This window comes from Dicentrarchus labrax, unplaced genomic scaffold, assembly GCF_905237075.1.
Source record: "Dicentrarchus labrax unplaced genomic scaffold, dlabrax2021, whole genome shotgun sequence".
NCBI classification, from domain to species: Eukaryota; Metazoa; Chordata; class Actinopteri; family Moronidae; genus Dicentrarchus; species Dicentrarchus labrax.
The window spans coordinates 22319099-22343322 of record NW_026136701.1 but is presented as its reverse complement, the minus strand read 5'-3'; the positions used below and the strand labels follow the sequence as shown (position 1 = coordinate 22343322).

Below are 24224 nucleotides of genomic sequence, written 5' to 3'. Positions count from 1 at the left end.
ACACAACAACTCTATAGAGAGCAGGTTTGGAGATAATGTTGGTAACTGAAACCTATGATTAAAGCTGTCATCCACTCTCCTAATTGGGATAATTCCTAGTTATTAAAATGAGTGAAATCAAACCGTCCCTCTTTTTGTTGAACCTTAAGGACTCCAGTTTTATAACCACTTATATAGAGCTTTGTGCTGCTCTTTAAAAAGAAGCTAAATTAGGTTTTATCTTCTTTAAAAAAAAAATAAAAAAACCTGCTCCCCCTTTTCTTTTTCTATTCCCACAAATGGTTAGAAAGAAGCTCGTCTTTTTCTCACACATCTTGGCCCCTGTCGGCCTCTTGAGTTTCATGCGGATATATTTTTTGCCTGGACACAAAGAGATGGAGGGATTAAGGACATTGAGAAACCTTTCAGAAACCACAGCTCCCGGGAGAGCAGCACGAACCAGGGAGGCTCAGAGACCAGAGAGTGGAGGGGAAAAGGACCAAAAAAAAACCAAAAAAACTAAAGAAAGTGAGGAAGACAATTGGTCCCATAACCTTCTGGGATTAAATGAGAGGGCGTTAGCTTTCATTCTGTAACACAACAAACGCACACAGCCTTATTCTCTCTCATGGACTCCCACTCTTGCTCACACTGCTTCAGGTCCATTTTATTGTCATTTTATTGACTTAATTTTTCATTCATGAGCTCCTCCTCTTCAGGGAACGTTGCTGTCTCTGCTCTCCACTTTTGTTCTCTCTTTGCCATCTTGATAGTTTTCCCTTGTGAGACTCTTAAGTGACAATTCAGCTGATGTGGGGTTCATAAGATGTTATGAGACAGGAAGGAGAAAGAAAATCTCATTTGGTATAAATATTTTTATTGGGTTTTTTGTATCCTTTCTGACATCCATCATGACGGTCACATCACTACGCTCAGTTTGCCAGCCAGCGTGTGTACTGTGCTGCTACATCATTTTAATTATTACAGACAATGCTTTTTTTACACATCTCTTCACAGTTGAGGAACATTTTGCTAATTGCCATTTGGCTAACCCATATTAGGGAAAATTGCCTTTTTGTGAATGAGAATGATGTTTTCCAACAGCGGCTCGAGCCTTCGAAGACATGCAGCAATACAACAAATCTGGTGTTTGAATCGTAATGGCTTTTGCATCATCCACATTTGTCAAAGCGCTTTTTATTTTGGATGATATATGTGTTTCTAATGCCAAAATTCAGAGAGAGAAACAGCCTAATAAACCAACATGTGGCAAAATATGAGGTTTTAATTTAGCAATATGGCAGAAATTTTATCACATTCAATTATTACATACTTATGTTCACTGATGTCTTTCACCATTCCCCATATATCCACACATCCTCAAACATACACATACAAACATTTATGGCACATGCCACAGAGTGTGTTTGTGTCAGTTTCTTTAGTCCCCTTCTTTTTACTTTTCACATTTTCATTTCATATGCAATTCAACAGATATTTAGTTTTGTTTTAAGTCAATTCTCCCCGTTCTCACCTTATCATCACCTGGCTGTTTGTATCTCAGATGTTAGAGCATGCTGTCCTTTGATTGCGGTCATATTATGAAGTGCCCTCGACCACTGAAACCCCAAATTGTTCCCCAATGTGTGCTTTGCAACAAATGTTTCTGCCAAATGAATGTATCGTAATGAAATGTTATCACCAATGTAACATTTACTCAGGTACAGTTTTAGACACATGCATTTTACTTGAGTATTTTCTTTATTTTTTAAGATGAGACGGAAATATACCTATGACCATTTTGTTTTACATTACCCAACAGTATACTGTATAAAGTCAGCTCCACCTTGATGAGCCACAACATTAGTATGCGGCTTCATTCATCAGTCATAATAACTAATAATATTATATTACTACAACACTCTGACAGGGGCCATTCATACATCGCAAGGCCACTTTTACTTGTAATACTTTTGTTTGCTGATACTTAAGTTTGTTGAATGGAGGACTTATGGGACTGTTTTTACTTCCAGTTTGATCTTGATACATTTACTAATCTGTATTACTTAATGGATTACAATGACTTTCCATACAAGCGTTTGTAAGTGAGTGGAGATTACATTAGATACATATCAACCACTGTGCAACTCAAAAAAAGCTGAAAAGAGTCTGCACACACTGAACACTGAATTAAGTAACAGCTGTAAAATCCAAAATGGATCCCCCTCAGATTTTCAACCTTCTGATGATATTTGGTGACATGAGTACACTTATTTTGTGCTACAATGCGCCATATGTCGTGTTATTTCTGGCAACCTTCTTCAAACCCACTGAACTTTTATTTTAAATTCTATGCAAGGTCCCAAAGACACCAAATGTGTCTGAATTTGGGGGATATGTGTATAAAATGATGCTCAAAGACAACTAGAATATTTCAATTTGATTGACTGGTGCAGCGATAAAAAAAACAAACTAGGAGTGTTTGGTTTAAATATTTCACTCAGCTCGTGACAAGCTGAAACAAGCTCATTCAGAAAATATACAATGCTGTCTGACAGAGTGGAATAAAATTATTTTAACCTCATAGGGAAACAAAAGGAGGAAAACAGTTCCTCTCCTACTTTTTTTTTTATCTCACCCAAACACGATGATACGTCTCAAAGGGTTCCTCCCGATATAATAAATCATTTTCTGCTCTCTTCTATCTCTGTGTTATTGCTTACATGTTTTAACTGAGCTCCACCAAATCAAACTAAGCAGTTTTAAGCTATTGCAAACACACACACACACACACACACACACACCTCTGACTGTCTCTCACACACACCCACAGGGGGGCTTCTCTTGCACAGTGTCAGTGAATATTGCAGCAGTAAAAAAAAAAAGGCAGCGCCTTGCTAAAGCCTTGATCCCTCTTACTTCTAACAGGATTTGACCCTTAAGTCCCGGAGCATGACCCTCATCTGCTGCAACACCATCATCCTGTTTAACATACACTCTCACTATTGTCCTACTGTCTCCCCCCCTCTCTCCCTCTTTCTCTCTCTCTCTCTCACACACACACACACACACACTTAGAGGCCCTAACACACATACATGGAAACATTTCAGGGCCTGAAACCATCACTACACTCCTTGCATCCTCCCACACACACACACACACACACACACACACACACACACACACACACACACACTCACACATGCACCCACTGTACTGTATGATGTAACACTGCTTAATTTTACGCATAACAGACAACCTGATGGATCCCGTTAAATGTAAATCGCGAACAACCGCTCCTGGCGCTACAAATAAAGAGAGAAGAGAAATGAGGATGATGACAAGGGATGGAGGATGAAGAGAGGAGGATGATGGAGAGGGGAGAGGAGAGAGGAGAGGAGGGGAGGGGAGGGAGGGTTAACTCGCTGCGAGAGGATGATACGATTGAGTGAGTGAGAAAGAGAGAGATGAAGGGGAAAGAGGGAGGATGAGAGGATGCAAGGAGACGAAGGAGAGGAGAGATTGAGCAGGCAGCTAAGCACCAGATTAAACTCCGGGGTCGTCAGCTGTAAAACAAACAGTCCTTTTAGTGGGGATCAAATCCAGACTTAACCCCCCTCTCTCTCCCTCCTCATCCTCCTCATCCACTATGCACACACAAACACACACACACACACAGTTTGTCACAGAGGAGATAATGCTGCTCGCTGAGGAGAGAAGGAGAAAAAAAAAAAAGGACGACAATCTTGGTGGAAAGCAAATTCCTGTCTCGGAGCCCGTTTTTGTGTGCCGTTACCTAAATTGCCCCTCAGGGAATGTGAAGTTTTATTATACCCAGGCAGAAGTCCTTCATTATATTTCTTTTTTTTTGCCACCCTCCCAACAGCTCCTGTTGGTGATAGACTGGGCTAATATCTGGTGCAGAAAGACTGCAGAGTAAATAAGGCAGGGGGAGAGGGTTTTCTTCTTACAATTCTGTGTTTATATTACATCTTTACTGTAATATTCCCCTGACAACACGGCTTGCCTCAATATTCAGACCGTTTGTTTAAATCTCTCTTTCTGTCATCTGGTTCGAGATGATGCCTGGGCGGCTCCATCAGTCCGAAGGCTCAATTTCCAAACTGTCAGCTTTTATACTCACTGTGAGGCCTCTTCCTTTGTTGTGTGTGGAGTGTGTGTGTATAATATATGTCTGTGTAAATCCATGCCAAGGCAGCGACAGCAGCAGTGTCTTTTATTGTGTGTGTCTGCTCGTGATTCTATCTTTGAGAGGACCGGTTTGAGTTTTGCTGGTAGAGATTGGAAAACATTTTTGGGAAAGTGGGGACATTTTGGTTTTTTTGCTGCTCCTCGCTGCTTTTAGGGGGGCTGTTTGAGGCTTGAAGCACATCAAACACAAGCTCCACATTCTGGAGCTTTCAACAGTATCACATGGTCTTCATCAGCAGAGTTTGTTAAGTTGTCAGATCTCCTCGCTGAGGAAACTTGGCGCATCTGTTGATAAAGACCGCTTGAAAGCTCCAGAATAAGTAAGTAAGTGGACGTGGAGTGGTGGTTGTTGTGTCAAAATTTAGTTTCCAAGATCAAGAATGAACCGTCAAGCTCAACTTTGAAGCCAAAATAAACGATGAAGTCCTTAAGGTGCTCGGAATAATGGAAAGTTTGGAACTTTTCAGTGACACTGTGTCGGTGGAAGGAGCCAGAACATTTCGAGTGAGCGGCTCATTTGCTGTAAGAATAATCTGCCAGCCTCAGCTTGAAAAACTTAAGTATTTCTCTGTAGCCTAACATGAAATATTTGTGACGCTCAAAAACTTTAAACTAATCTGCTTCATCAGGACCATGCAGTTGTGAGGCTAGATTTGATCAGGCAGTGGTGTCCCCATTGCAACATAAGCAAGCAAAAAAAACACCATCATCACAGTGTAATATTGCTAAATTCCGATGTGTGTGTGTGTGTGTAAATATCGGTTTCTTCCAGGTTCTTAGGCTGGTAATGGTGTATTTTTGTGGACCTCAGAGCTCAATAACAAAGAGATGATTGAAGGAATAGTTCGACATTTTTGGAAATGATTCGCTTTCTTGCCGACAGATGAAAAGATTGATGCTACTGCTATGGGTGGTATCGATCTTCTCATCTAACTCTTGGTCCAAAAAAAAGTGAATGTTCCAAGAATTTTAAATGATTTCTTAAAAAAATAGTTTTCAGGCCCTTTATGACTCTGATTAAGGTTACAATTAGGTTTATGTTAGTGTGTAGGGGCTGAAGGGGATGTAATTATTCCATCACATGCTGTATATTATTATATTGGCAGCCTCATGAAAGCAAAGATTTAAGTAAATTCCTGTATTGTTACATGCTAATGCAGTTTTACAGTAATATAACCAACAATAATTGCAGGCTGAACATTTGTTTGATGGATTATAACTCTAGCAATTTCCAGAAGTCTGCTAATTGATTTTCGTAGCGTATGGAAATGAATGTAAACCACAGCGTGGAAAAACGAGAGCATGGTTTGCAAAAAATGATCATTAGTAATATTAAGTATTCTTAATGTGTACTATAAAACATGCAAAATCAATGCTACGGTCTATTAGGATTAAAGGTGGAGGCTGGGGAATGCACGAAGGGCACTCGCAAGTATATAAGTGCAAATATATATGTGTGTGTGTGTGTGTGTGTGTGTGTGTGTGTGTGTGTGTGTGTGTGTGTGTGTTTGGTTTCAGGCTTTTTGCATGTGACCCAGGGTCCCTGAGCTGCTAAAAGCACAACATTCAACTCAATTAGCGGCATGCATAATTGATAGCTGTCTGGGAGAGTATTTGTATTTACACTGGAATTAAAAGCCTCCGGTGTCAGCTATCACATCTGAGGGGCGATAAGGGTGTGTGTGTGTGTGTGTGTGTGTTTTTGTGTTCTAGTAGGGGAATGTATGATGTATGTATATTATAAGCCTAAATGGATTGCTGCTGTGCCGCTTCTTCTCTTTGCTGCAGTGGAAATTAAAACAGCAACAGCACTGCGTTCGGCTTAAACGGACTTTCTTTCAGATTCCGTTGTTTTCACCTGTTTTCTGATTAGGACTCGGTATTTCCAATCCCCGGTAACTGGATTTCTGCACCAATACCAAAATGAGACTTAACTGTAAGATGTCGGACTATATAAGATGTGAACTTGTTTTTCTCAAAAAGTCCTTTTAATTAAATAAAGATTGTTTGAAATATTGAAGGAATAGTTTGATACTTTGGGAACAATGCTAATTTGATATATTGCCAAGAGTTAGATGAGTTAGATATATGGAAAATATGAATATAATTAGCTTATTAGCATAAAAGAAACAGCTAGCCTGTCTCTGTCCTGACGTCGCCAGGCAACCAGCTGAGACTCCTGGACGTCACAGCTAATTTGTACCGAACCGAAGACTTTCTCCAGCACACACAACCCCTCATAAAACTAACAGCTTGTCACTTTTATACGTTGGTTTGGAATAGATTTGAGAAATCAGACTAACTCGTGTTAATTAGTAAACTTTAGGAGTGCTTGTAGGTGGATTTTATGGCTGTTTCCAGTCTTCGTGTTATGCTATGCTAACCAGCTGCTGGTGGTTTAACTTCATATTTACTGTACAAACATTAAGAGTGGCATCAAGCTTCTCATCTAACTCCAATTCTGTCAAAATACAAGCAACCATACGACTGCTTTGCATAAATAAAATGGTCTGAAACAGACAAGGAGCTGTTTAATCAAAGAGTAAGATGCCAACTTTCAGTTCTTAAAAGTTAATAAATAAATAAATGTAATGAACTATTCTAGATGTTAGTGCCATGAAATATAAATTGATTTAAATTGAATTGCTCATGTGTTTACTTATAAATGAATTCTTTTTGACTCATCATTTTGTACCTTTTCTACCCACATATTACACATTTAATGTAGATTTGCTCATGGTGGAAAAGCAACTTCTTTTGAATGTAAAATTATAATATTTCCAGTTGAAACAATTAGCTGAACACCCATTTTGTAGCTTTCATACCCAAAGATTAAAAACATGTCCCTGCGAAAAAAGATTTAATGGGCCATTAAAATGCTCTTAATGGTTCCTGGGGTTTCTTCTTTTTTTTTTTTTTTTTTTTAAGGTGAAATAAATAATTAAATCTTAGTTACGTGATTTGTTAACCAATTTCAGTTCTGTAATGCTACTTCTGGCTGCAGGAATTCAGTGAGACAAGCACTTGCGAATCGAGTACTTGAGGGACCACTAGAAGGACGTCTGCTTGACCAGAATGTGTCACCGCCGCCTCCAGCCTCCTGAGCCTGTGCGGCGGAGTATTGAACGGCCCGTTGACCTTGGCCAAGGTCACTCTCCTGTCGGGTGAAAAGCAGCTGTAGTGGAGTTAAGTGAGGCCCTGGTATTGAGTTCATCACCTATTTGATTCAGAGAGGAGAAAAACCTGCAGTCACCTTCACTCCGCTCAATCATATCTTCCCCCCCTCGGCTCACTGTAATACGCACCAATCCTGAGCGTATTAGAGTGCCTTCACCTATTTCCTCCCCACTTATTTTGTTCCTTTTTCCTTGTGCTTCTTTTCAGATCTTAGCCTTTACACTCCCGCTTGTAATGATGGTAATCTAAGCCTATTTTCACTGTTGCCCTTTTAACTCTAATAGCAGCAGCTGACCTAGACTCATCTCTGCTTACAAGCAACTTCTAGCAAGCATCCATGAACATGTAGGGCTGGTTCCTAAATTCATCTCTCATTTGTTTTCTTTGGAGGAATTGATTAATAGTTTAATCAATAAAACATCAAGAAAAAGGGGAAAACGCCCCATAATTTCCAAGAGTCAAAGTTGGTTATCGTTAAATTGGATGTTTTGTCCGACCAGCAGAAAAAACTGCAAATTACATTATTATTATTATTATTATTATTATTATTATTATTATTATTATTATTATTCAATTTTTTAAAACATTATGTGATATATATACATATGTTTGATTACTTAATTGATAAATAGAGCTGGAATAATCTGTGTATTCATCAATTTCTCCACTGAAGGAAAATTAATTAGCAATTATTTTGATTATCAATCAATAATTTGGAATTTTTCAGGTAAAAATGCCATCACATTCTCACATTGACGCCTGAAATGTGAGGATCTGCTGGTTTTCTTTGTTGTTGTTTTTTATATAGTAAACTCCCCTAAATATATATAAATTATCAAAATGAATTAATACATTTCTGTTGCTCAACTAATTGATGAATCCACAGATTCAAAGAAAACAGTTTGTGCTTTGTTATTTCTTTTAAAGACACTTGCAATGTTACCCAGTACTTGTCTCTAACACAACAGCATCATAATCACTCTAAGATCTTTTGGTTTTAACAGTCTCCCTAATTCTGGCATGGGGGAGAGAGGGAGGGATGTTGTAGTAGAGAGCGGGGGGAGGAGGTGGATGTGTGTGTGGTTGGGGGGTGAGATGAGATAGAGGGTTTAAGATCCGGTCCATCCATCCTTCAGTCCTCCCAGACTTGAAGTGGGCCAGCAGACAAACTGATCTGACTGTTATTCATCTAATGAAGCTTTTTTCCTGCTCCTGCTCCAATCAAGGTAACAGGACCAACTGAGTTATTATTACACGTACGCAGGACTCTTTCAGTAGCTGTATAGTAGCTCTTTGTAAACGAGATGATTGTGAGGGAGAATTCTTGTATGTGATTAGTTCAATTACTACTACTTTATCTATTTAAAAAAAAAATAATCCCCTCTCTGTTGGCCTTCTGCGTTTGACTGGCATGATGATTTTTACTTGTTATTTTAGAATGTAGCATTCAGTGTCATTAGACTGATGGTGGATTTAGATGTGCATGTTTAGGCTTGTATCTGATGCTCTTATCAAGTAGAACAGCCTTTAATTGTAGCTGACCAACAAAACAGCCAATAAAAAGGGGAGGAATACAAATGTCAGAGGCAAAGTTTGCATTAAATTGCAGAGGAAATCCCATTTAACCCATATTTGTTTGCAATCCTGTTCCAGCATTACTGTGCTTTTATTATTTTCTCACATTTTGGTGTTTTGATTGTTTTTTTCAAGGCATTTTGTAACCTGTGTTTGTCTAAATGCTGCCCTTTAAGTTAAATGTCTTTGGCTCAGCTCCCCTAGTTGCCTGATAATGTCCCTGTGACCCTGCAATGATCATGTGTGAGTGCAGTGCTGCATGGGAAGAAGGAAATAAAATAAGAGCTGAGGGGAGACACATCGTTTTTTGTTGCTCCAAGATAAGAGGATATTACAGCTCGTGGAAGAGGGCTTAGAGGAGAGGAGACATCATTCAGCAGGGGAAAAGGGTTATGTGAAGTACTTCTTGAAGAGATGAGTTTTCAGCCTTCCAGGGAAGATGGTGGGTGTCTCTGCTGCTCCGAATCGCCCGGGAAGGTCATTGTGTCTGTGGGAGGACGATGTGTGTGTTTATTGGATGAAATTGTAGAAAAATACAGAAAATACTAAACTGTATCTGCAGGGAAAATGATGCTTTCACACATTTATGTTACTCTAATCAGCTTTGAACTAGTAAATGTAATTTCAAGCACATTATGAACTGACAGAGACCTATAAACTTTATATTTATTTACCATTATACTAAAGCCATATACCGTCTGGAGAGTCTGGGTTTGTCTTTGTTAGATGATTTAATTTAGAGAGCAGAAGCTGCTGTTATCAGTTACATGAGCTTTGTTGTTATGGCTACTTGTGATGAGCGTTAATTAATATTTCTTTTAACCAGCTTCTTCCTCGCCTCTCCAACTTCAATCTGATGATGATCACAGTGATTAAGATACTGAGGAGTTTAATCTGCTTTTGTTATGCGCTGTGTTTTTCAGATGCAGTGCAGCTGTAGCTCTTCAGTGGGACACCTTTCAGCGCCCTACTGGAGCAGAAGTAAGGGTCGTTTTTGATCCGTACGTGTGTTTGCGTGTCCTCTATCTCAGTTATTTACATGTGTGGGTTGTCATTTGTGTGGGAGATTGTTTCACGTTTATGTAAGAGTTATTATGTATTCGTTCCTTGCTGTGTGCATCTGCCTCTAATGCAGTAGTGTGAAAATAATAGATGAGATAGTGAAAAACAAAGTGACAGGCAACATGTCACCCCTGACTAATGATGCAGTCCCCCTCTTGACCAATCAGGAACCAATTTTGTAAGTTGCCCTGTTTTGACTTGTTATTTTGAGCGCCCCCTGTAGCTCAGTGTCACTTTTCTTTTCTACGGAAGACCAGACTGGACAAGAATATCTTTTTCTATTCTTTTATGTCCACCGGATCCGACCCCGTGGTAGGCATTAAGAATTACTATATTTAGATCGCCAGATGGTCGCTAATGGTTTGTTTATGTAGATCATATAGGCATCAATATGAAATTACACCTGTTTCATAACCAGTTAAAAACTCCTTGAATTGTCTTGTTTATTTCAAATTCCAGGTTTGTTTGATGAGCTAAACCAAAGAAGACATGAAGTGCATGAACTCCTTAAACTCCTTTTTTTAAAATATCATATCTAAAAGAAGAATCTAAAGAACTTGAACCTTTCCAACAAATGATCATGTCGTGAATCCAACATAATGAGCTTGAAATAGTTTCCTCATAATGACGGAGTGATTAGATCACAGGAAAACAAAGCTTCATGTTCAGAAGAACAGATAATATAATAATAATTACACATGTCCTATCTGGCAGCGGATAATGTTTTGCACGACACGTCTTTTACATTAACATTTTCTCCACTTCAAAAAATATGTTACTTGCTAAGTGGTGAAATGTTTCATCTTGCCGTGTTTTTTCATTAATTAATAGCAATTTGTGACACATTGTTATTCAAACAAATTAATGAACAAATGGAGAAAAAAAAAATCAATGTCGAATAAGATTGAAGGACATCAGCCAACTTCAATCCAGTGACTCAACAGGCACGAGGCAGGATCTGGAACAATGAAATCTGGAGCCCACAATTATATTAGGAGCTTTTTAATGAGCAGCAGAAAGGGGATGGAAGAAGTACTCAGATCTTGTACTTATGTAAAAGTAGCAAAAATACAGTATAAAATGTATTTTGTTACAAGTAAAGTTCAGACACTCAAATTTTTACTTAAAGCAGCTGCAAGGAACCCTCATGTTTTGTTGATTCTGGCGGCCCCTGTGGACAAACGTGGTAGTGTTTCCACCGCATTAAAGTTAAAAACTTCCTGTTGTACATTCAAGTAAAAGTAATGGCATCAAAATATAACCTTCAGTAAAAGTTGCCTCTATGAAGAATGACCCAAATAAGAAATCATATACAATATATAACATTATTGGTTAATAATTATTAATCTAAAATGTTCTTATCATTTTAATATTAGCTTGTAAATGTCTCTCCAATGATCAATAAAGTTTTACCCTAATCTATAAGATTACCACATAATATGCTTGTTGATTATATTTTGTTTTATCAGTCAAAGAGTAAGAAGCATACTATTTGCTTCTAGTGGAGTAGAAAGTAGCAGAAAATGGACACCAACATAAACAGCATCAAAATGAAAGAAAACATCAGAATAATGTAGAATAAATCAGAGCGCTCCCAGAAGAATGTATCACTGGCAGAGGGTTCAATATTCTTTGAATTTATGAACAAAATCAGCAGGAGAAGGCACGTAATAGCTGACCTGTTGTTTCCCTTCTGTCTGAAGATTGCTACAACAGGAGAATTAGAAAAGTTCTGTTTCTAAGCACGAAAAGCAAGCAGGTGCAGATCTATTGATCTCCTCCGCTCCACTTCAGTACTATAGACAGCACGGCCCGATAGGAACATGTACATCTGTGATCATCTTGTTGATTCCCTTAAATCAGTTGTATCAAGATACAGCATGATGTAAAATATGGTACATTTAAATAAAGCAGCCATCTAACAAATGAGCTGTCTGTGTTAGGCCTACATAGCATAAAGTATTCCTCATGGCCAATACTGATTAGATATCCAACATTTTTGTATTTTAAAAAGCAGTTTATTACCTGTAGTTTATCAAAGAAAAAGGCTTAAGAAAGGCTTAGATGTGGTGGGCAAAGATGGACGGTTTAATATTCAATAACTTAATTATTACCAAATCTAACGGACATCACTATTGTTAATGTTTATTTTTTCTCATGAAGTTCCTTAAAAAACTTCACAAACATGTTTTTTATAGAACATAAAGTCTATCAATCATTTTGCACAAGAAATACATAAATCATTATTAATATCAACCAATAATTTATCAGCTGTAAGTTAATTTATAATAATATAAATGTCCCATTATCGGCTGATAATTTGTCTGTTCCGATAATTATCATACATCCCTACCCAAAAGTATTATAAACGAATAGTTTACATTTTAGAAAATACGTATCTTCGCTTTTTTGGAGAGAGTTAAATGAGAAGTTTGATACCTCTTTTACGTCTGTACACTAAACATGGAGCAACAACCAGCAGTTCATTAGCTTAGCTTAGCTAAAAGACTGGAAACAGGGGGGAACTGCTAGCCTGGCTCTGCCCAAAAGTAACTAAATCCACCTACCATCACCTCCGAAGCTCATTAATTAACAGGTTACCCAAATGTCGAACTTACATCTTTAAAAAATACCACAACATAGAGATGTGTAACTACTTCAGTTCACCAAAATCTGATTGGAGGTTTCCTGAGACTAACTATCAACTGAACAAATGAACTTAAATTAGCCTGTCGGCGACTTCCCGCTCATTTACACGACTTCCTCATGTCTCTCCAGCAGTGCTGTTCCCCGACTGGGCCTACAAACCGGCCTGGTCGCCCGGCTCCAGACAGGTGCAGCTGTGGCACTTCCTGCTGGAGCTGCTGGGGCGGGGCGAGGGCGGGGCCATCGGCTGGGGAGGGGAGTGGGGCGAGTTTGTCATCCGGGACCCCGAGAGGCTGGCCAGGCTGTGGGGGGAGAGGAAGGGCAAACCTCACATGAACTACGACAAACTCAGCCGGGCGCTCAGGTGATGCAAAATGCACGAGTTGAAGTGGACACGTTCACACTGGCTTCATACACACACACACACACACACCTATGGGTTGAATGTGTATAATCCTCCCTCTCTATGCTGCTTCTCCCTCAGGCTGACGCTGTAAATAAAATGTATTCCTCGCCAACATATGTTGTCAAATTAAAAATTGAAATCTAAAATGCCCACAGATGCAACACATGCCATTTGGGAAGCACTTTTATCTTAAGTGCCCTACAGGAACATGAGTGCATAGCATAGACATTACAGCCTGGCATAGACACACACACACACACACACACACACACACACACACACACACACACACACAGACACAATCAGAGTGTAGTCTGACACAGAAAACATTTTATTTCCAGATACTACTACAACAAACGCATCCTGCACAAGACCAAAGGGAAAAGATTCACCTACAAGTTCAACTTCAGCAAACTCATCCTGGTCAACTATCCAGGACACCCGGCACCGCCCGGCCATCAGGTCATCACCACGTCTTTGCATCTCATGTCACAACTTAAAGGACTTCACTGCTTGGAAAACAGGCTTCTAGGTTATATAACTTATATAAAATGATCTCAAAATGCATCTATTCTGTCTCTGATACTTTCCTCGTCACATGAGCAGAATTTGATCGGTTTTCCAAAACATGGGTGTAGTCCTTTAAGAAGAGTTTTATTCCAAAAACAATTACCTTAACTGTATTATTTAATATTAAAACATGGACTTTAACAGAAACAATTACTCCAACTTTATCATTTAATGTAAAACTGACGAGAATAGAAATCATTATTAGAACTTTATCATTTAAAATGAAATTGACTGATCCTCTAATGTGGAGGGGAGTCAGCGTGTTACAGTTATATCACATTAACGCGCAGACCGAGGGCTTAGGTTACCTTTAGAAAGCACCATATTTTATTTAATTATACGATTAATTCTGCAAGAGTTGGGATTAGTAAGGATGTGCTTTTTGTCCGTTTAAAAAAACACCATCCAAGTTTGGAATAAAACTCTTAATATCATGTACTGTAATTAAGTGTTTCACCATATTTCAATGTTAAATGAGGCCACTAGTGTGCAAGATATCAAGAACACCTTCCTGCTATTAAGCTGATTAATGACTTAATCATCCAAAGAGCTTCTTTACCTTTTCACTGCCTCCTCTTAACCACATCGGCTTTGATCTATGGTATATTTAATGAGTCCAATCAGTAAGAGATCCAAAGCTTCACCTGGTGTTCTTAATGTTCTGTGCACACAGTGTCAGACTATATTTTATTGAAAAGATCCATGTTGCCATTTCAACCATCCTCCCATCTCATCCTCCATCCTCCACCCCCCTCCTCCCCTTCCAGCTGCTACAGAGCGGCCCTGTTCCCTTGCCCCTCCTCCCTGCTGAGAGTGGTCTTCCTCTGTGTGGAGGAGCAGGGTCAGTGATGGACAGAGGTAAGAACACGGCCTTCGGCGACTCAGGTAACATCCACAGGGTCCAAACAAAGTCTCACACAGTGTCGGTTCACGACCGGCAACTGTGTGTTTATTTGGTGTGTAGTCTGAGAGTGAAGGAGAAACACCAAAGTGAGATTTATTGCGGAAAAAACCTCCCGGATATTGGATCTAAGAATTGAAGATGTTATTCGATATGTTTCTTACTGTCAACAAAATCCCAAACACAATTGTTTCCTCCTGGAGACATAAAACCTTTAAAATGGGTCATAAATATGTAAGTTTTATAAGAACAAGACTTCTTTATTGATATAATCAAAACCAGAGATTGGACCGTACTTTAAAAGGAAAAAAAGAGAAAATACAACTCATACACACAGGAATAAAAAGTCTGTTGGGGAGCCGTGGATTGATACACATTTGGTATTTACAGCAGAATAAGATCAGGCTTTGGCTGCATATATACAACACTTGATTGGTTCCTTTAGACCTCTTGATTAAGTATTCAGTGAAGGCAGTGACTGCAGTATTAACTGGACTGAAAATGTAGGTGGAACACCGAGAAATAAACAATCACTTTTCCATCCTCCTCATATTCACTCGGTTCACTACATCACATAAAGTCACACCTATAAATGTTCGAGTGCTGCAGAAAAGTCCTGAAGTTTTTCTATTTCAGTTTCAAGCCACAAGGAAGCAGCTTTCCCCTTGCTGTGTTTCACTCTGTAATTTTCTTCTATTTCAAGGTGAAACACGAGGCGTGCCGTGGAAAATAATGCAGGGATGGAGTTCAATCTTGACCTTGAAGACAAATTCTGGAGGGGGGGGGTTGTCAAAATGAATAAGTTCAAGCGTCAAAGATGTAGCTAAACATCCGCACCCCTGTACTACCATCCAGGTGTTTTTTAACCGGGGTGGCACGACGTTTGTGTCTCAGTTTTCCAGTCAGTCCCAAATTATGCAATTAACCTGGGATCACATGGGATTAAATTCACTTTGGAGCATTATTTAGCCCTCTACCCGACATGGTTCATCATCTAGTTCAGTATGAAACCAGTATCTTCACTGCCACTCTTTACCCTGAACACTGTAGGACAGCAGCTTTATTATTCAGAATCTGATGAGGTTATTGGTTAAAAAAAACCACCACCGTCAATGAAGTGCTACAATGATGCAGCTTCTGATTAAATAAAAGCAGAATTTGAATGTGAAAATACATCGAATGAGAGAGTTTGTCCAGTTGCCATGAAAGTTTAAAGCGAGTGTGTGAACCTTGAGTTTCTATTTGTCAAACTATCGAGGTCAAGAATGGACGAGATTTATTTCTTTCATGACTATTGTAACAAAAAGGTAATAAATGTGTAATTTATGTTCAACATCAGACTGTTTTTTTACTGTGAACGACTTAACTCCAGCCAAGGCTTCATGTATTTTCATTGATTTATTATATGAATGTATGAATATTAATGTGTTTCTGATTAAGTATCATTAAACTCTAAGCTCTCTCTCTCTCTCTGTTTCCTGACAGCGGTCCAGGCTGTTCCTTATCCCTTCCTGCTCCCGTGCTGCCTCCCTAAGCCCATCCCGACGCCCCGCGCCCTCCACGGCCACTTCCCCTTCATCTCCGCCCCTGGCCGTCCGGGGGTCAACCTGAGGGAGCTCCCGCCTCTCGCCTCGGGCCTCCACGCCAGCGCCGACGGCTGGCCCCACAAGGGCCCCGCAGGGTGGGATCTGAACCACATCGGTCGAGGCCTGCTGCTTGGTGGAGTGAAGCAGACTGAAAGACAAGGAGAGGAGAGGAGAGCGGGGAGTGACGCACAGATGGGGGAGAGAGAGTGAAGAAAGGGGCAACAAACTACAGCAGATGGACTGCTTTACCCCTCTTCAAATATCCACTCTTTTAGCTCATTGTATAGTTTATTATTCCCTGCCTGTGATACACAGACTTTGTATTTATTGAGTTGGACCATGATGTGTGTATTATTATTTTTTTTTTATAGAAATAACTCAAAGGATGCTGCTTTTTTCTTCTGTCAGCACTTCACGCCACAGTCGGGGGAATTGCACTTGTAAACAATTAACAACATGGCACTTGTGTTTTGAGTAAATAAAGCAGTGCACTCAACTTACATTATTCAGCTGTTTGTCTTGCATTCCTTCGCCCTCCTTCTTCGGGCCTCATGAAAATAATAAGAGCTGCATAAATGATGCATTCAAACAGGCGCTGTGAAATTTTCATGAAAGGGAGCTTTTTCATGTCTGCAGCATCAGGACCTGCCCCCGGTTGTCTGCAGTGGCCACTCCGACACAGCAGGGGGCAGTAGCATCGTTTGTTATCCCGCGGCAGAGACGCAGAGCTGAGATGTGTGGAAAAATGAGGAGGTGTCACTCCGTTGCTATTTTTCGGGTGCCCTAAATTTAAATAATTTTATTTTTTTTTTATTTTATTTTATATTTTATTTATTATATATATATTTTTTAAATATCTTATTAAATTATTCGACGCGTTTGTAGTAATAAATGTATAATTTATGTTTCTGTGTTGGTGAAGTAGCCGTTGGTGAGACCGTTAACCGTTAAAAACTCGAGCAGACCGGAAAAAGCTACTGAGTGACTCCTCTTCTTTTTTTAAAAAATTCGACGATCTTTGGCTGAGATGTCATTTTGGCGCCGAATATTCCAAGTGGGTTTGTCAATCTGCAGCGCGGGAGTTTGTGTGTATGTATATGTGTGTATGTGTGTGTATTGGGTTGGATGTTGGACCCCCGCTTCTGGTTCTGTCATTTAACTATTAGTCTTTAAAGTCAGTCATCGAGTGAAGGAAGAGTTTTGAAGACAACATGCAGCGCAGCATCGCGTGAGTACGAAGTTGGGAAGTGGCGGCGGGTTTTTATTTTTTTTTTAGTTAGCTTGGTAGCGTTAGCTTTGGGGACGCCTGTGTTAGTATATTAGGAGGTAGCATTAGCACACATTAGTGTTCAACGTTTATTTGGGTGTAAAAACGTCTTTTTTATGTCACAGTTTTGTGTTTTAGCACGACTTGGGAAGCTATTAAAACAGCTCTAATAAGACCTAGCCAGATAAAGGGACTGTAACACTAGCTACAGGCTTTGTTAGCAAGCTAGAAAAGACCCTGTTGTTGTAGTTGAGTAACTTATCAAACCATAAAGCTGCACACACATCAGCTGTGTTGTCCCTGGTATAAGATATAGTGCTTTATTGACTGCTCACGTTTCCTTGTCCTCTCCCATCAGATCCTTCTTTCAGCCCAAGAGCAACAACAACAAGGAGGTTCAGAAGAAATCTGCAGATGAACCAGTGACAAAGTAAGATATTCAGCCACACAGAATGATGTTATGATACAATGTTATCGTGTATTTATCCTGCTGACTATCCATTATTGTGTATGCCTTCACATGGCTCGCCAGCATATTGATTTCCATAGGCAGGGCTGCAAATAACAAGAGCTGCAATGTATTGATGAAGGTAAACAGCGTTATAGTGAAGCACTGTAGAGATGCAGAGGTTTGTTTGTTTGTTTGTTTGTTTGTTTGTTTGGTGCAGACCCCCCCAAAAATGTCACATCATCATGATTTTAATAGGTATTTTTTTGGTGCAAATTCAATTTGTGATGCAAAAAAATGATGATTCCCAAATTATCGCCAATCGCAGATAATCGCAATATGATGTTTTTACCATATCGTGCATCCCTAATTTAAGGGTCATTCCAAAATCCTAAGCCTGTCACTGTAGCTGAAGGCTCAGCATAACGAGCAATATCATAGTCATCATCAGTCTGAATTAACCATATACACTGACCTCTGTGTTTATTGCTATTTTTTACACTTGCATCTTTTATTGATTGATGTTACATTTGCCCTCTTTCCTACTTTGTACTGCAACTACTGCACAAACAAATTTCCCTCAGGATAAATCAAGTTCCCTCTTATCTTATCTAAGATCTACAGAACTCAATCTTACAACTGCAGAAGTTCCTGTCGGATGACGGCCTATAGGAGAGAATCTCGTTCATTTGCATTGAATTTGTAGCTGCTGGTGCTTAAAACTCAGATACAGATCTCCCTTCTTGGCTGAACTCACTGAATTGGTTGTTGTTCATATTAAGCATATTAAGATTTTTGAGGAATTGAGAAAAACTTTTATTGAATGAATATGCCACTTAGTAAAACTGTCAGATTATTAAAATTATGGATTTATAACGAATACATACTTAAATATACCTGCTTGGCCACTACGTCTGGGAGGAATAGTAAACCCTGTGAGTGCCTCAGCTAATTTTCAAACATGTGTTTGTGCTGAAAACCTTCTGACAGTCGGAGTATGGGCAGTTATCTTTTGAATCACTCTGAATCGTAGATCTCTGTTTGCTTCGTAAAACTTTTTGGTGGCCAGCAGTTATTATCAAAGAGCTTAATAACTTCTGTTTCTCATCTCTGAGCTGCTTTGATGATAATGTTCATTATCTCCAGACTGTAACATCTTTAAAGTATGTGTTAAAACTCTACTTTAAATACACTTGTCTTTATGGAAGGATCTTTTCATCATTGCTTTGACCTCTCTTTTATGATTCTTGCCTTGATTTTATATGTCTCACTTGTTTTTTTATTTTATTTTATTGCTTTTACAATTTACTTTATCCTTCTTAAAATACTTAACATAGCACCATGAGGCTGTGCCTTTGTACAGTACTATATAAATGAGGCTCATGGCTTTATTTATATGAATTACATGGTGTCCGTGCTTGTCTCCAGACCTGCCAAAAGCCCTCTCAAGGTGCAGAACGGTGTCCAGGAGGCTGATTCGCCCATCAAGAAGGTTGCCAAACGTAGCCGTCAGCTCCTGGACAGCGACGACGATGAAGCGCCCGTCGTTAAAGAACAGGTCGTCGCCAAGGGACAAGGGGACAAGGAAGCTGTTGGAAAAACAGAGAAGGTAAAAGGCACCGTACACTTCCATATTTAGACATCACAGTATCACATCAGACTAACTAAATCCAACAGCGACGTTTAGTGCAAAAACAAATCCACAGTTTCATGTCACCGTGTTAAAAGAACAAAGCAGACATGCTTTTTAAATAATGAATAAGACCAATTACCAGTAGGCTTCCTATTTCCTTGCACAGTGCAAAAGTTATTGAAGCAGTGTGTAACCTTTCAAATGTTCTCAATCCACATAACCTGCACAAGCTGAATATAATAAGACCGTTGGAGCTCCTGTAGGCGTATCAGTGCCTATTGTTTATTCGATGGTTGGAAAAACACTGTTGCACAAAGGCACAGTAATTGTATGGTGAATCACCACGTTGAATGCATTTGTCAATAAGCCACATAATGAAAAGACCTGATTATCGGCTTTGGCTGTCGCTCAACCACCTGTTGTTTGATAAACACTTCTCGTTACAGCCCCCTTCATTTTGCGTGTAATATGTCAGAAATTATTCATTATTTGTTCATTTGAAGGGAAGAGATTGTGACGGATACACGGTGTTTGTCGGCATTACCCCCCCCCGCATCACTTACATATGGTTAGAATTATTACATATTTTTAGTGATTAGGTACTAATAGTGTTAATAATATATGCACTCTTGTACTGTTGGCCACAGAGCAGCTCCACCAGAGATAAATGTAGGGCAGCAACTAATGATTATTTTCGCCAGTGATTATAATCTGTCTGTTGTTTTGTTTTTTGGATTAATTGTTGGTCTGTGAAATGTAAAACAAGATGTGAAAAATGCCTATCACAAATAGAGTTCTTCATGGGTCTAGAGTTTTTCTGGGTTGGTTCTCACTTAGTAGCAATAGAGAGGGCTTTGAAGAGCTAATCACGAGTTTCCAGATCCAAGCAGAGAAAATGGAACTTGATAAACAATTGATTATCGGAGTCGACTAATTTTCAGCTCAGCTAATTAATTCAGCAAATTTAGAAATCAGGATTTTGGCACAACTTCACTTCACTTTTAAGGCTCAGGGAGAAGAGATCTGAACTCCAGCAAGACTTGTGGGTAATGTTTTCCAACCTTTTATTGTTTAACATACCCCCACAGCTCTTTGGATGAGAATAAACTCTTCATCAGCACCACCTGTCCCAATGCGTTCATTTGAAGTAGATGTTATTTAACGATATTAGTCATATAAAAGTTGAGTATATAGCCCCTTTAACACTGGACAACCCCCCCCCCACAAACACCCACAAACATCTGTTTTTTTTTGTTAGATAATTAAAGGTACAATCAGCATGTGTTCCTTGGTCAAATGACTCTTTAGTAGTATATAGTAGCAGCTATTCATCGGTTCCAGCGCTGACAGGCAGTGATGGAAACATGACATCCGGGTGTACGCGCTAGTTTTCCTGCTGTGTTGAAGTTCCAATGTCGGCACGTAAATACCAGGGAACGTTAATTATTGTTTTTACAATGTATGGGAAAGGAGTCATCCAACTGTTAGGTATTAATACATTTTACTTAATGCAAGAACAACCGTACAACAATGGTGAATTGGGAATATTGAGACATTTCATGTAGAGCCTTCAACACTGACTTTTCGAGGTGGTTGTCAGCCTGCCTGCTGGAGTGCTCCCTGCCTCCTCTGATTTCTTTTTCTCTCCTAGCAGCCCTCTCTAAACGATATGCTTCATTGAACAACAAACTTGTTTCCTCGGTGAAGGAGGTGTGTGTGTCATTCAGGGGTTTCCAACTCTTTCTAAAACGCTTTCTGCTTTTCTGTATTTTCCGTTCAGCTGTTCCGTGTTTTTCAGCTGATTGCTCGACCATCCGTAGAAAGTCCACAAACAAATGAATTCAGCTTTTTTTTTGGCAGAAGATTGAGGAGGGGTGATACAGTCCACAGTCATCCAGATCATATTGTCTTGGACAGCTGGACAATTGTTACTGTCAGTTCGTGCCTTTCATTGTCAGCTGTAGATGGAAAAAGATGTTGATATGAAAAAGGGGGAAAAAAGAGAAAGAAATCCCCTCAAATCAAAAGCCCCATCTGCAGTAATTACATCCATTAAAGCTTTTGTTTATGCTGCTTCTTGTCTCAGTGATCACTCATACCAACCCTGCTTATCTTTTTCAGAAGGATGACGTGTTTAAGGCAGTTCCCACCCCCCTGTCTCCTCCACCTGCCCCAGCCACCCCTGTAACCCCTGCCACTCCAGCCACCCCAGCCTCTTCGGCTTCACCTGGGACCCCCAGCACCCCAAACTCCATCTCCCCCTCTGGGATTGCTAAACGCAAGACTGGTCAGTATTTGGTCAGATTTGATCTCTTCTTCTTTCCTTTATTTTGTTTCACTCATTGCAGCATTGTTTGAACTTTGACACCAGCCGAGGATTGATAGTTTTTCTGCCGCAAGCTATTTTACTTGATTACTTGTTAGCAGGAGCCTAATGGCTCCAAATACTCATTATTTCACAATGAGGGGGAAAACAAGACATTTATCACAAACTGCATGCATGAGAGGTTTGTTCACCAGAAACAGCTAAGTACACTCTCCTCCCTCTTGTTTCATTTATCTCTTGACACTGTGGACAGGTCTCAACCCTTGGACTGACAACCAGTAGATTGTGTTGCATTTATATTTGTCATCAATCTCATCTGCTAAAACACAAGCACTCATTCTCTGAGCGTATATCATTATTGCCCTGCATGTATTTGCAGTGTGATAATAATATTATTGCTGCATTATCTTGCGATGTATAGTTTCTGCTGACTGGGCATTAATGGAATCAGCAGAGCAAAGTCGTCTTATTATAGTAGCTGATTGTCAATGTTTATATGGTTCATTTTTAGTTTGCAGGCTTTGGTAACTTTCTTTTTAAAAAAAAGTCATGAACATATGTAGTGTTTTTTTTTTTTTTTTTTGCAGTTTGTACATGACAGCTGAAACATTTCACACGAGCAAAAATCAGTATAAAAGAGATGCTAATGCTGTCTGCCATACATGTTCATTATCTGTAAATTCTAAATGAGATGCGTTGTGTTAACTTTCTGCATTTAACATGAAAGAGAATGGCCAAGTGATTTTAAGTGGAGCTTTGTACTTGGTGTATTTTTAATGGCACACAAGAAACGCAGGAATTTGAGAATTTAAGCTACTTAGAGCTACACAGTTTTCTAGTATCGCAGCTTTGTTTTCATTTGGGAGGCACCTCCTTTTCTCACTTTGTTTCCATCATCCTACTTTTGCAGCAGGAAAGCGGCTCATTGTCTTTTCATCATCCCGTTCTGTTTGTGTTTGATGACTGCAGTGTTTGCTTTCAGCAGTGGTGCGTTGCTACAATAAGCGGCCTGCCACCATCACCACTGGAGAATCACATCACATTAAAAGTAACGCTCTAATTTGACCAGAAATTGCATTCTTAATGTCCTGGGTTAATGCCTTCATTATAATATCTAGAAGAAAAACAGCAGCAGCACTACCTGTGCTAGAACCCTAACAAGGACCAAAACAGAGGCGGATGTGGAACCAAAACTAAAATTACCCTCGAGCACCGCTGCTGCATAACATTATAGAGGAAATTACACTGGAACCCTAAGCTGCTGTGCTGCATAATATCTTTCAGGATGGAATTAGTGTTTTCATTAGCAAAGTACGTATCTGTGATTCTCTCTTCTTTTTTTCCCGTTGCCCTACATCTGCAGTAAGAGAGCAGACGTCCTTTTTTCATCTCCACATTCTCTTTCTGTTTGATCATGGCATGATTTCAGTTGGGATGCCTCTCACTACGTTTTTCTTTTTTTGTCGCCTCCTTTTTAATTTAATGCCTGTCCTGACGTGTGCAGCGAGGAAGATGTTCCCAAAGAGGAAGCTCGACGAGAGCAGGAGCGGCAGTGAGAGTCAGAAAGAGGAGGCCGAGGCCCAGGAGGAGCAGGGTCAGCGGAAGAAACGACCCCGCGTGGAGAGCAGTGCCAGCAGCCCAGGTACGCCTTCACCTCTGCTACGAGTCTGATAACATAGTTCACCTTCTGCACGGGGCTGCAAAGTCTTGGCGAGAACTGAAAATGAACTGCAGACTTTCTAGGACTTTCACAGGTGGGAAGTTGCACAAACACTTCAGATACACTGGAGAAACACCCAGTGATAAGTTATTAATAATGATTATTACACCGTCATGAAATTAACCTTTGCTTTGTTTTACAATATCATTACGATTCTTGCGACTACTAGCAGGGGCATACAATGTCCCAACAGTTCCTTTATCACTGTGACACTGACACTTTCTACCAGCATTTCATATACTTGCTGTTGGTAGAAAAAAATAAAACAACAACTGTGTAACTCCATGTGGTGTTATATAGTGGACAAAGACCACAGTTCCCTGGAGTGTCTGTCAGCAAAGCACCAGCTTAACTTCACAAAGCACTCACAGGGTCTATGCTATTCCCTTCCCAGGAAAAAGTCCAGATGCAACGTTTCCTTTTTATAGGAAAGTATAGTGTGTGTGTGTGTGTGTGTGTGTGTGTGTGTGTGTGTGTGTGTGTGTGTGTGTGTGTGTGTGTGTGTGTAGAATATAAGTCTCCAGTCCATGTAGGATTTTACAGGAATGTATAATGCCATATTCATCATTTAACCCCGGTGCAGTTTCAAATTGTGGAACACTTTTTAATTGGAAAGTATCCATAAACGTGTAAAGTACCACTTACATGTGAGATGATGAAGTCTAAATGCAGCACACCCTGGTGCCGCCTGGTGCTTGTAAACCCACCCGTGCCC

General features: G+C 39.7%; 2 protein-coding genes across 2 annotated transcripts in view; both read left to right on the top strand.

Moving 5' to 3' along the window:
- The first annotated feature begins 8490 nt into the window (after positions 1-8490).
- Positions 8491-16603, top strand: LOC127365644 (ETS translocation variant 3-like protein). Its single transcript, XM_051403958.1, has 6 exons — positions 8491-8595; positions 9868-9925; positions 12785-13016; positions 13400-13520; positions 14396-14486; positions 16015-16603. Exons 2-6 carry the CDS (start codon positions 9868-9870, stop codon positions 16323-16325), a joined length of 813 nt encoding a protein of 270 aa, XP_051259918.1. The 5' UTR covers positions 8491-8595; the 3' UTR covers positions 16326-16603.
- A 567-nt stretch (positions 16604-17170) lies between these two features.
- The window catches only part of LOC127365551 (sodium/potassium-transporting ATPase subunit alpha-2), a 101614-nt gene continuing 94560 nt past the window's right edge, over positions 17171-24224 (top strand). Inside the window, exons 1-5 of the mRNA XM_051403727.1 lie at positions 17171-17343; positions 17741-17812; positions 19259-19439; positions 21585-21750; positions 23294-23431. Of these exons, the coding sequence (XP_051259687.1) occupies positions 17327-17343; positions 17741-17812; positions 19259-19439; positions 21585-21750; positions 23294-23431 (574 nt within the window). The 5' untranslated portion in view covers positions 17171-17326. The remainder of the gene's footprint in view (positions 17344-17740; positions 17813-19258; positions 19440-21584; positions 21751-23293; positions 23432-24224) is intronic.